The sequence below is a fragment of the Bos indicus x Bos taurus genome, chromosome 9 (genome assembly GCF_003369695.1).
Source record: "Bos indicus x Bos taurus breed Angus x Brahman F1 hybrid chromosome 9, Bos_hybrid_MaternalHap_v2.0, whole genome shotgun sequence".
NCBI classification, from domain to species: Eukaryota; Metazoa; Chordata; class Mammalia; order Artiodactyla; family Bovidae; genus Bos; species Bos indicus x Bos taurus.
The window spans coordinates 23,324,443-23,338,437 of NC_040084.1; the positions used below are offsets into that span (position 1 = coordinate 23,324,443).

The window sequence follows — 13,995 nt, forward strand, 5'->3', positions numbered from 1 at the left end:
TATTTACTGAGTACTTATCACATGCTAGATAATATCTTTGGAGAAGGCAATGGCACCCCACTCCAGTACTTTTGCCTAGAAAATCCCATGGACGGAGGAGCCTGGTAGGCTGCAGTCCATGGGGTCGCTAAGAGTCAGACACGACTGAGCGACTTCACTTTCACTTTTCACTTTCATGCATTGGAGAAGGAAATGGCAACCCACTCCAGTGTTCTTGCCTGGAGAATCCCAAGGATGGGGGAGCCTGGTGGGCTGCCGTCTCTGGGGCTGCACAGAGTCGGACACGGCTAAAGCGACTTAGCAGCAGCAGCAGATAATATCTTAAAGACCAGGGATATGGCAGTGAAAGAAAGAGAAAACTCCTGCTCTCGTGAAACTTACAGCATAGGGAAGTAGGCAGAACATAAATAATTAAATATAAATACATGAGATACTGATAAATGCAGGGAAGAAAAAAAATGAATTAGAGGTATAATTACAAAGAAGTTGGTCATGGAAGGCCTCTCTGAGAAAGAAATAGTTGAGGAAATTATATTTTATTTTATATTATTATTTCTCTCTTTTTCTCCCCCACACCAATCAGGGATGGAACCTGGGCCCTAGCAGTGAAAGCGCCCAAGTTCTTACCACTGTACTGCCAAGAAAATCCCTTGGGCAAGCGGGGGAGGGAGCAGGATTTTAAGTATCTCTTTAAAGGAGGCAAGAGAGCTAGCCATGTGGAAAACTGGGTAAGGTAAGGATGGGAACGATTTCAAGAAGAAAAACTGGCAAGCCCTGAGGCATCAGAATGCCTGGGTTTACTCAGAAAAATAGCAAACAAGCAGTCAGTTGGTCCGGGGTCTTTTTCTGCTATTGCAAGGACTTACTTTTATTCTCTGCAGGGCTTCCCACTTGGCTTGGAAGGTAAAGCATCTGTCTTCAATGCAGGAGACCCGGGTTTGGTCCTCTGGAGAAGGGAATGGCAACCCACTCCAGTATTCTTGCCTGGGAAATCCCACAGACAGGCGGGCTACAATCCATGGAGTCACAGAGAATCAGACATGACTGACTGACTAGTGCTTTCAACACTTTGACTTCATTTTAATTCTGCATGAAATGATAAGCCCTTGAGGATTTTGAGCAGAGAAATTACCTAACTTACAATCATTTTAGCCTCGGTGCTAGGGACAGACTAAGGGGGCACACAAGGGAGGAAGCAGTCAAACTAGTCAGGAGACTGACAATAATCAGGGAGAAGATACGGGAAGTAATAACAGAGGCAATGAGAAGGGCCTAGATCCTGGATATACTCTCAAGTTTGAGCTAACGAGTTTTGTGCGACGAAGAATTGATGCTTTTGAACTGTGGTGTTGGAGAAGACTCTTGAGAGTCCCTTGGACTACAAGGAGATCCAACCAGTCTATTCTGAAGGAGATCAGCCCTGGGATTTCTTTGGAAGGAATGATGCTAAAGCTGAAACTCCAGTACTTTGGCCACCTCATGCGAAGAGTTGACTCATTGGAAAAGACTCTGATGCTGGGAGGGATTGGGGGCAGGAGGAGAAGGGGACGACAGAGGATGAGATGTCTGGATGGCATCACTGACTCGATGGACGTGAGTCTGAGTGAACTCCGGGAGTTGGTGATGGACAGGGAGGCCTGGCTGCTGCGATTCATGGGGTCGCAAAGAGTCAGACACGACTCAGCGACTGATCTGATCTGATCTGATCTGATGGGTACGGAGTGATAATGCCAATGAGTTTCACCTCAGAAACAGGACAAATGGGGCTGTCATTTACTGAAATAGGAAATCCTACAACAGAAGCAGGGGTCAGCGAGGTGGGAGGTCAGGAGTCCAATTCTGGACTTCTCCATATGCTCTTGTCTATTACAGATCTAAGTCAAGGAGGAGGCTGACTATGATTCTAGAGTTCCAAGAGATACAGACTCAAAACATAGATTTGGGAGTTACAGATACAAGAAGAAGAACCAGAGGAGGTCATCAAGGGAAGTGAAGATAAACAGGACCTAGGAAAGCACCAAGCCCTGGAGTACCACAAGGGACAGAGGTCAAGGGGACGGGAAGAAAGAAGCCAAGAGAGGTGTGAAGGAGCAACCAGTGAGGTAGGAAGAAAGCAAGGAGGGTGTGCTACTCAGGACACAGAGGGAAGAAAACCATGGGATAAAAATGCTCAGTGAACATATGTGGATATAGAAACTATTTTCTACTCAGGATTATTTTCTTAATCGATATTCGCAAATATGTAATTGGACCAACTGATAAAATCACTGAAAAGGCAAGTTAGGGAAATGGACCTGTGGTATTACTCCACAGGAGATGCTCCTTAGTATCTGTTCTAATCAATCAATATTTTCTAGATTCAGTTTTCCACTGTTTATGAATTTACCTAACTATAGTCAAAGAGCTCTTATCAACTTGCAACAAAAGTAGCATGCCTAAAAAAGTATCATGACTGACAACTGACTTTATAGAATGTATCTAGTAACTTACCTGACATATAAATTAAGTCATTTCCTATTATTCTCAGTACAATTTCCTGTTTCTTCCATTGTAATTACCATAAATTGCATTGTTTCATTTCCTTATTTGCTTGTGTATTATCTGACTCCTCTAGTAAAGAAGCTACGTGACAGTCAAAGATTATTTTTGTCTGATTCAGTTCCATATTCCCAGCACCAAACACAGTGCCTGGCTTTCAATAAATGAACAAATGGGTCAAAACAGTGAAAAAGAAGAAACAGTTTGACGTGACATTTTTACTGGAGAAATCGAGCTTCTTTTAGCACATGGTTTCCTGAAGCAACTCAATGTTTGCTCCAACGGTCAATGTTTCCAAAACAAGAATACTATGCAGAGGCTAGCATTTGTCTGTCACATGACTTAGGATATCAGAAATATGCTCCCTCCTAAGACTCTAGCACGTGCCTTTATTACAAACCTCAATACTTTTTTCTGCTCAGCTTTTATCTTTATCTAAACATTACTGTGATATGGCTCTCAGATTCCCCACTGTTGTCCCAGGGACTGTCTCAGCTACAGGGAGCCCTAAACCACAGGTCATGCTCCTTCTCAGGGGGACCCACATCCAACGACTAAATGATGCACAAACAGGAAGGCTGGGCCATCTCAGGCGATGGAGGACAACTCTGAAAAGCCACTGTGGTTCCAGAGTTCTCCATGGGGCCGGAGGAAGGTGTCTTGTGCTGCACCCCAGCTCAGTTCTGTCCCTGTGCCCATTTCTTCTCCCTCTGCACCCCTTACATGGGAGTTGACCTCTAGGGCACTTCTTACAAACCTCTTGAAGACCAAAGTGTGCTTCCGAATATGTCCCAGATATCCTAATCTGTGACTGATGGTACCAGGAGTGGTCCGAGAAAGCAAGTGACAGGATGGGGCTGCGGAGCTGGATCCCTAGTTGTCTGTCTGGCAGTGAGGACCCTAACCCCAGGGGAACACAGAGAAGCCCTGGCACAAGGTGGCTGTCCAACAGTTAAAGCTCTCGCCAGGGATAGGTTGGGCTGATAGGTCAGCAGAAGGGAACAGTGTAGCTGGAATGATATTTGAGAAACAGAAGAGAAATAATAACTTTAAGGACAATGGGCAAAGACAATAAAAAGCTAAGGGCAATATATGTATAACTGATTTACTTTGCTATATACCAGAAACTAATACAACATTGTAAATCAACTACACTCCAATAATATTTTTAAAAAGAAAAAGAACGCCTTTGGAAATTTGAAAGAAATAAAAAAGCTAAAAGCAAGTAACCACCAACCTGAAAGCCAGAGGAACTCTCTGGTAGGTATGAAAATGTTTATCAGGCCTTTCGGGCAGAGAAAGCTAATGACCAGGAGCTGGGATTAAGTGTCAGAGCAGTCAAAAACTCCCAAACCTGCAGGCACGGGAGATGTGCTAAGTCAACATTCTGACTGGAAAAGACCAGGTTCCTCCCACGTGGCACAAGATGTCTTACTTGATACCTCCCCAAAATCTTGAACTCTCAAATTCCCCAGAACTTTCTGAACCAATATAAGTAGCCCTGCCCCTTCTTTCTTGGGGAGGATGTAGGTAGAGGCTTCTCCCCAATAAGACAACCTATCTATCCCTAACCCCTGATCTGTTCACCCCCACCTCCTCTCCAGACACTCGGGCCTATGTAACTAGGGTTATATCACAATATAACCCACATAGGGTGATGAGGCCTGAAAAAGAAAGACACTATTTGAGGAAGGAACTGAAAGATCTAGCAAGTTTACATTAGCAAGGAGAGTACATGTAAGATTAAATACTGAAGGTGTTTGATCAAAGGGGCTGGAATTTAAGATTAGACAAGGGAGAGTTTATCCATGTGAGGATGGGTTTCCCTTGTAGCTCAGGCAGTTGGTAAAAGAATCTGCCTGCAATGCAGGAGACCCATGTTTGATCCCTGGGTAGGGAAGATCCCCTGGAGAAGGAAATGGCAACCCACTCCAGTATTCTTGCCTGGAGAACTCCATGGACAGAGGAGCCCAGCAGGCCCAGTCCATCGAGTCACGAGTCAGACATGACTTAGGTACTAAACCAGCACTACCACCACCATCCATGTGAGGGCGCCGTCCTAAGAGGCAAGACTTAAAACCAGCAAGAATCTCAGGAAATGTGTGAACTGGCTACTAGGATGGTACCTAAAAACAAGGATGAAGTAATAGCTCATGTTAAATATGAAATGCCAGAAACTCTATGGCAGTGGTCAGAAGAGGGGCGCACAGGTTCAGAGAGTATATTCTGGGGTGCACATGCTGCATAGGGCCAGAACCCCATCAGATGGAGATATTCCACAGGAAGGCCCAGAAAACACACCACTAACCTAAGTTGCAAGGAAGGTACTAGTGAGATGACATCTACTTTACTAGGTTCCGAGTGGTGGCTCTCTTCTGAAGACCAGAAGTGACAGAGGGAAGGTATGTAAGAGAATTAGGCTCATCAACAGCAACAGGGATAACAGAAGCAGGTGAAGATCAGAAGCCACCAGAAGCCAGGTGGGCACGATTATCCTGAGAGTGGCAAGGCTGGTGTATGGGGTGTGTTTGACCCACAGAGAGTTATTGACGTAATTAATAAAATATGGCATCCCAACAAGGCGACTATTCAACATGTACATTCAAAATAAATCAAAGATGAATGGCCACAAAGTGGAGAGTAGTTGCCCCAATAATGTCTCAATCACTGACTCAGTTTCCAAATCTTAGCTAACTTTTGGACCCAGAACTCACTGATTGAAGAAGTCCTCTAGTCTCCAGAAGGAAGGACCATGTAACATTATAACAAGAATACAAGGTAGTAATTCCCCCAACCTTCCCCCAAAGGGACCTACAGTCCTTTAATCCAGCAACTGTGCGCCAAGGAGACAGACTACTCAGACATTCTGAGGGCACAGACCTGAAGCATCAGTATGCTGTCATCCCTGTTAGAAGGATTTAGAGCCCAAGCATAAATGGAGCCCTGGCCAAGGTCTAGCTCGTAATGGGCCCTGGGACCACAGACCCACATGGCGGTGATTTCCTCAGTCCTCAAATACAGAACCAGGACAGATACCTACTTGGTGACTGCTACAACACCCGTAACAAGTCTCTGGCCCATGAGCTAAGAAATATAATTGTGGAGAAAGCCAAAAGGAAGAAATTACAACTGCCCCAACTCAATCCTCACAAGAGGTAAATTAGAAAACCAACATAATATTGGTTGGGGAGTGGGGAATGGAAATGAGTTTTTCCTAGGGGTCTAAATAGACAGCATGAAAGTGTGGTCCCCAGGGCTGTTGGCAAGTCGACACTGTAGTTCAACTTCTCCTTCATCCACTTCTTTTCCTGTACTTTCCCTTACAAAAGGGTAGATTCCAATTGTACTCCTTAATAACTCCATCTAGAATCCGATTCCTGGCTAAGCCAACTCCTAACAGGCATTTGCCACCTTGAATGTAAGCTACATTTCCTTTTTAAATAATTTTGGGTTTCTCTTCAGGATTACGTCCCAGTTTAATTTGGTAGAGGTAGTAGGTTTCATTTCTAGAAAACTCTTCCCAAAGTAGAGTTATGCTAGAAAGTATCTTTGAAAAGTCTGTGGGGTTTTTCTCTGGGAAGAACCCAGAAGTGTAATTCCTGATTTATAGGTGGTCTCTGCATTTTAAATTATTGTTGACTTTTGTCGATCCCCATTTCCTATTATAGATCTTAGGTAACTTCTCAATTCAACATTAAACACACACACACACAGTTTTTCTGATTCTAGATTGACAAAGCTCATTCAAAATTAGCTTTTCATCCAGAAAGCTTTTTACTGTTTATGGAATTATTTCTCTTTTTGTTTCTGTGGAATTATTTCTCTTTTATTTCAACAGCATAAGTATATAGGCCATACATTTCTCTTTTTATTTCAACAATATTTAAGTACATAGGCCATATATGCTATATTCATGACTCAGTTTCTTGGTAAATATACCGAAGTCACCCATATAAAGATAAATTTTGTTTACACAAACAGACAAATAAAAACAAATATGCTGAGAATTTCTTTTTCTTTTATGCCACCTTGTAGTATTCTCTATACAATCTCTTGACTAATATTGCTACCTACAAAGTTACACATAATTGCACAATCTTATATAAATTTTAAAGGGTAAGAAATTTAAAATTAAATATGAAAAACTTCTGGTAATTAACTGTACCATGAACTCTTGAATTTTAGAGTTGCTCAACTATGTCTATAAGTACAATTTAATTAAATAAGTTAAATAACAATAAGAAATAAATCAGACACGGGTTTTAAAAAAGTAGTCCATACTAACTGGTAAATGTACTTCTCACTAAAACCTTGGGTAACAAGACATTCAAAATATTCTATATATTTTCCAAGCTGATGAGAGCACTTTCTGCTATTGAATTCAACTTCTTCAAATTAAACCTTATAATAAAAAGAAACCAGAAGTATGTCTATAGTTACAGTTGATGCCAGTGATGAGTTCATTTCTATGAAAAACCAAAGCAACATATATGTTTTTAAATAGTACATGGTTTCTGTGGCTATACAGAGACAAATGGGACCACTGTTAGTGTGAAAAAATTCTCTCAGAGTATGTTACTAAATTATGGCAGAAGTCTCTACTTTGAAGGAAAAAAATAGAAAATTTTATAGCAGCCCTTGGTCCACAATTAAATGAAGTATTCAGTGAAATATTGTACTGCATCTTAATCAAATACAGTAGACTAAATCAGAGATTCGTGGACGTTGCTTCATTCTGGACCCTGCGGATAGTACTTATTCATGCTCACTTCTCTGCCTCTCCTACCACAAGAGAGTTAGATTCACCCAGGAAGATGATGGAAGACCAGATTTTATCAGCAGCCAGAAACAAAATGCAGACTGCCAATAATCATGAAAAGGCTTACTTAGGTAATTTAGTCACTGGCCACTGCCTCATTCACCATAATTATGAATCCCAAACCATAGAAGCTGAAGTTTCTTGTAAGAAAAAAGTATCTTCAGGGATAGAAACACAGACAACTTTTGGGGGGATAGACACATGACATTATCATTTGGTCAGCAATATTTATGAGGATATACATATATATATTTCACTCAAATCACTTATAATTATTAAACATATTATACCAAACTTGAACATTTTATAGTTTATTATGTTAGATTATCTTTAAGTTTTTGAAATCCAACTTAAATATAGACAAAATAAAGATTATACATACTTGAGAGAAACTGCCTCCATGAATTCATCCAAAAAATCATCATATTCAGGACCTCTTACTCTTCTCTGCCGTAGTCCAATGTACAATGGATCTTTAAGTAACTCCTATTTTTAAAAAAAATTACCATAAATATAGAAACAACGAAAGGCAAATCATTACTTTTTCTGAGTGAGCCTCAGTTTTCTCATATGTATAAGAGTAGAAATTTAAATAAAATCTAGTTATTTTGTTTCAGAATTAACCTATAGAGTTATTATTTAGTATTATATATATCTACAATGTTAATAAGAACACAAAATATAGTTACTAAACATTAAAAGCATTCTTATGTTTTCATTGTTATTCTTAGGTCTTATTCTTGAGAAAAGAAAAGGTATTACAATCTCTCAGCTGTGCCAAATTTAGATTTTACAGGCAAAGTTTACCACCCAGAAAAATAACGAAGTTTTGAAGTATCATATTAGCTTAGTAAATGGAAACACAGCAATTCCTTTCTTGGATCTATTTTTTGTTTTTGAAAGAAAAATCTTAAACATTTTGAGTATATCTTTAATAAGATTGTTGACTGATGTTAAAAACCTTTTAGTCTTAAATAAGACTTTTCTTAAACTTTTAAAACTTTACACAGTTTAAGTTTTTCCAAAACTAATATATATCAGACAACACTACGCTGTTCATGCTTTAGAATGGGTAATTTTATTAAATCAGTTATTAATTGAGGTATAATTTATATACAGTAATATGCACACATTTATAACAAAAGCTCTCAGTAAACTACGAATAGAAAGCCAGTCCAGGTTCGATGCACGATACTGGATGCTTGGGGCTGGTGCACTGGGACGACCCAGAGGGATGGTATGGGGAGGGAGAAGGGAGGAGGGTTCAGGATGGGGAACACATGTATACCTGTGGCAGATTCATTTTGATATATGGCAAAAACCAATACAATATTATAAAGTAAAATAAAATAAAGTTAAAAAAAAAAAAAAAGAAAGAAAGGAACTTCCTCTACCTGGGCTTGCCAGGTAGCTCAGATGGTAAATATCTGCCTACAATGTGGGAGATCTGGGTTCGATCCCTGGGTCAGGAAGATCCCCTAGGAAAGGGAATGGCAACCCACTCCAGTATTCTTGCCTGGAGAATCCCAGAGACAGAGGAACCTGGAGGGCTATAGTACAGGGGATTGAAAAGAGCTGGACATGACTGAGCAACTAAAATTTTCTTTTCTTTCCCCAACCTAGTAAAAAGCATCTGTGCAAAACCCACAACGAACAACCCCTAAGACTAGAAACAAGACAAAGATATTTCTACTCTCATTATTTCTATCAAATGCTATATATACTAGAGATCCTAGCCATTACAGTTACACAAGAAAAAGAAAAAATAGGAATAAAGGTTGGAAAGGAAGAAACAAACTGTTTTTATTTGTACACAAAGGATCATATACATGGAAATACTAAAGAATCTATGCAAGAAATCCACTAGAAAAAAATATGTGAATTTAACATGAATGTAGAATATAAGGCCAATTTATATAAAGCAAATGTATATCTATATACTAGCAATGAATCGGAGAAGGCAATGGCACCCCACTCCAGTACTCTTGCCTGGAAAATCCCAAGGACGGGGGAGCCTGGTGGGCTGCAGTCCATGGGGTCGCTAAGAGTCAGACATGACTGAGCGACTTCACTTTCACTTTTCACTTTCATGCACTGGAGAAGGAAATGGCAACCCACTCCAGTGTTCTTGCCTGGAGAATCCCAGGGATGGGAGAGCCTGGTGGGCTGCCGTCTATGGGGTCGCACAGAGTCAGACATGACTGACGAGACTTAGCAGCAGCAGCAATGAATAGTTGAAATAAAATACATGACTCCACTTACAATAGCACTCCAGAACACGAAATTCATAGGGACATATTCAACAAAATATGTGTAAGGCCTATATACCAGAAACCACAAAATATTGCTAAAAGAAATTACAAAGACAAACTTTTTTGGGAAAAAAATGGTAATCTGTGTGATAAAAAAAGAAACCATGTACTAAACTATCACCTTCAGTAATCTAGAAAAGAGGAAAATGCACTTAATGAGCTTATAAATCTGACTAAAAAGATTTTCAGGAATAATGTTGAATGTGTAAATTAGCTGTATGCTAAGGCTAAAATGGATAAGAACTATAGAAGGAAATGTTCAGTCTCTGAGAAAAATTTAAACAGAATATAGAGGGCACAAAACTTGTGTGTAAAAGATTTCTAAAGTAAAATAAGGCCAGCAGCCAAAGATCAAATTAAGTGTGCGACTGTAACACGTCTTTTGAGAACCTCTGAATGATTTAAAGTGGAACCTAAGAGACTTAGGTTCCTAAAAGATTTTTGTCTAGTTCAGTGGGGCTGGTCCACAGCACTCTGCTATGTCAGCCAATAAACAGAGAAGGTCTGTTTTGAAAAGAACTGTGAGTAGAGCTTTATCTAATGGAGGAGACTATAATCTAATACATAGAAAGCTAAAAAAAAAAAAAAAGTAAGGGTACTGCACTACTTGGATTAATTGACACAGGGATACTTCGAAATGAAAATACTTCACTGGGTCCTCAACTATCCATAGGCAAGAAGCTTGCTGAGAAAGTTATTCAGGATGCAACACAGCTATTTCGTATGGAAAAGGAAGACTATCTAAGAGGATATAACCAAGAACCCAGCCAGCAGAGCCAAAAGCCTAGGAGAACAATGAACTACAGAATCACATTCTGAGGAAATGAAACTGGGCCCGATTCAAAGAACATTCCCTGTCCCTCAAGTAGGTGGCCTGGCAACACGTCCAGTGCAAATTGAGAACACTTAGTGTTACGTGATTCTTAGCCCCGCCATTCTGGACGGGAGTGTTTATTGTGGAGGTTCTGCCCCTGCCATCCACTGTATGTCTGGTATGTGGGAGCAGATAAGACCAGTCGCACACCACAGAGCAAAACACAAGAATATTCACCCACATCTAGACCTGATTTAGATGATGGGATCCTGAACTTTGGGCCTGCTGTTGCTACTGGGATGTCATTTTTGGAAACCTAGGATGGATACAAGCATATTTTACCTGCAGAGTGTGAACAATATGTGAAGGATTAGAATCTATAAGAAGGATGAGAAGCTATATGTCCCAAGCATTCCAGCCTCCCTAGCCATCTCAGGGAATCATGATTGTTAATAGTAATTATTTTAAGTCACTATGATTAGATAGGTTTGTTATAAACAATATGATTTTGTAGGTATACTTACGTTATTAAGAAGGTTAAACCATGTGAATTACTTGAGTTGGAATTTGCTTAAAGCCAACAGGAATTATAGCCCAGTTCACATCTGGTGTCTTAGAATAATTACTAATAGCATTCTCTCTCACTGTGAAACTGCCTTGGTCTGGCCAATACATTTTGTTGGTCATCCCACTTATAATGTAGTGCCCAACAATGAGTTAAGGCTTTCTGGCAAGCTGGAAGTTAACATATCAAATCATAAAAAAGTATTTCACATGAAATGCAGAATCTGAAACTGAGTGCTCTTGTAAAGCCCAGCTGTTCCTTGAAGTCTAAAAACTTTAAACAATCTACTGGCAGTCTTCTGAACAGCTGATGTTGAAGTGCCAATGAGCGATTAACGGCTGCCAGAATTAAAATACTTTCTCCATGTCTGGGATATATTTGGACTTCTAAAACGTGAATCAGAAAAAGAACACAATTGAGAAAAGATGTCACACGTTTCCCCTGCTTTGTTCTCTCATTCTTTCCCATGCTAATAATTAAAGTATATCATAAAGAAGTCTGGCTACAGTGAAGTGTCAATTATGAAGATCTATGAACAAGATAGCTTTTGAATTAAATCAGAAGTTAAAAACTTCTTCTAGCCATAATGTCTCTATCAAAAATTACTATTTTTTTAAAAAATTCATGATAATTAAGGCTTCTATAATGAGTGCATTCTTGGAAAGTTGGCTGACAAAAAAATAACATCTACAAAAAGCAATTTAACAAGATTATCCCATTTTAATAATGGCTCCACAGACCACGTAGCCTGGCACAGAGGTGACATTAATTTGTTGGATTAAAAGTTTCTCGAAGCCAAGAGTAAACACTTAATAGATGTTTGTTGGAAAATAAATGAAAGACTTGGTATTAAGCAAACACTTAAAAAAAAAAGATAGACCTTCTTTAACAAGACATGTCACATGCAATGCATTTGTTGTCACTGAAGACTTACAGAGACTTAGAAGCATGTGAAAAGGAAACATTAGGGAGAGTAAAGAACAAAGCATATGGAAACACAAGAAGAGTCCCAAAGAGGAGATATGCTATGCTAAGTCATTTCAGTCGTGTCCGACTCTGTGCGACCCCAGAGACAGCAGCCCACCAGGCTCCCCCGTCCCTGGGATTCTCCAGGCAAGAACACTGGAGTGGGTTGCCATTTCCTTCTCCAATGCATGAAAGTGAAAAGTGAAAGTGAAGTCACTCAGTTGTGTCCGACTCTTAGCGACCCCATGGACTGCAGCCTAACAGGCTCCTCCGTCCATGGGATTTTCCAAGCAAGAGTACTGGAGTGGGGTGCCATTGCCTTCTCCGAAGAGGAGATAAGGAGTGCATATATTGGTAAAGTTAATTATTTTACTTCTTAGCACTGCCTCAATTCTGAAACCTTGGAAATTTTGATTTAACTAGTAATCACTGTTAACCTTGTTCATATCTCTCACATTTCTACCTTTCTCATCTAAAATTTTTGAGAATTACAAAATATTTTCTTAAGATTTTAAGGCTTTAAAAAAATCATTACAAAAAAATAATACTTCCTATTAGAAAACTTGAGAGCAACAAAATGTAAAATCAAAACCAAAGAAAACCAATAAGCTCTACCCGTTCAGAACTACCCACCACTAGCACCTTGATGCATATTCTTCCAGGCCCCTCTCTCTGCATCTATGCATGTACAATATTATCTGTCCAAGTTGGGAACAATATCATAGACTGTTTTATAACCCTTTTTCACATAAGAATATATTGTAAAAAGTCTTCACATCACTCACTAGATGATTATTTTTAAAACTTGGAACTCTACCTTTCTAGAAAGGATGAACAAATTTACAATCCCCATACCCCACTGACATATATAGTAATAAATATGTTCCTTTTGTGGCAGCCAAAGGAAGATTTTTATCTTTCCACATATATATATGTGTGTACATATATGAAATATAAATGTAAAATACATAATATATAAATATATTTTTGTAATGTTAAAGTAGCATGCACTTATATTTCTTTTCTAATAAAGAAAGCTGAGTGCTGAAGACTTGATGCTTTTGAACTGTGGTGTTGGAGAAGACTCTTGAGAGTCCCTTGGACTGCAAGGAGATCAAACCAGTCAATCCTAAAGGAGATCAGTCCTGGGTGGAAGGACTGATATTGAAGCTGAAACTCCAATACTTTGGCCACCTCATGCGAAGAGCTGACTCATTTGAAAGACCCTGATGCTGGGAAAGATTGAGGGCAGGAGAAGAAGGGGATGACAGAGAATGAGATGGTTGGATGGCATCACCAACTCAATGGACATGGGTTTGGGTAGATTCCAGCAGTTGGTGATGGACAGGGAGGCCTGGTGTGCTGCAGTTCATGGGGCTGCAAAGAGTCGGATACGACTGAGTGACTGAATTGAACTGAATATCATTAAACATTTTTCATAAGTTTACTGACCATTCATGTCTTCATTTTAAAATTACCTGTAACCATGTTTTCTTAGGCAATTTGTATATTTCACATTTAGCATTTTCTTATTAACTTAAATGTTTTCTTTGAATACTAAGAACATTTTAAATCTTTATCTGCCATAAATGTTATGAATATTTTCCTTTTCAGCATTTGTTTAAATTATATTTATAATATATAGATAATCATACTCTATGCTGCTATTTACTCATTCTTTTAAATAAAAGACCAAATTCTGCAAAGAAATTATGTAAAATTTTTGTTGTTTTGTTGGTTCATGCCATCAATATGATTAAGCAATCTAATTGCTAATGGTTACCAAGAGTCTAAAGCAATACTTAAAGTGTCAGCATGCATATGAGCTGGCATGAAATGTTAAAAAGCTGTGGAAATAAAAATGACTAAAATTTGACTGTGATTCAGTAAGTCTGGATCAGAGCCTGGGATTTTGCATTCTTAACACATCCCCTCATTAATTCTGAACTGAACATTCAAGAGACGTACACTGAGAACCACA

General features: G+C 39.3%; 1 protein-coding gene across 1 annotated transcript in view; it reads right to left on the minus strand.

Moving 5' to 3' along the window:
• Nucleotides 1–13,995, minus strand: part of ME1 (malic enzyme 1) — a 224,529-nt gene that overhangs the window by 87,827 nt on the left and 122,707 nt on the right. The window contains exon 6 of the mRNA XM_027551016.1: nucleotides 7,740–7,843. Coding sequence (XP_027406817.1) covers nucleotides 7,740–7,843 — 104 coding nt within the window. The remainder of the gene's footprint in view (nucleotides 1–7,739; nucleotides 7,844–13,995) is intronic.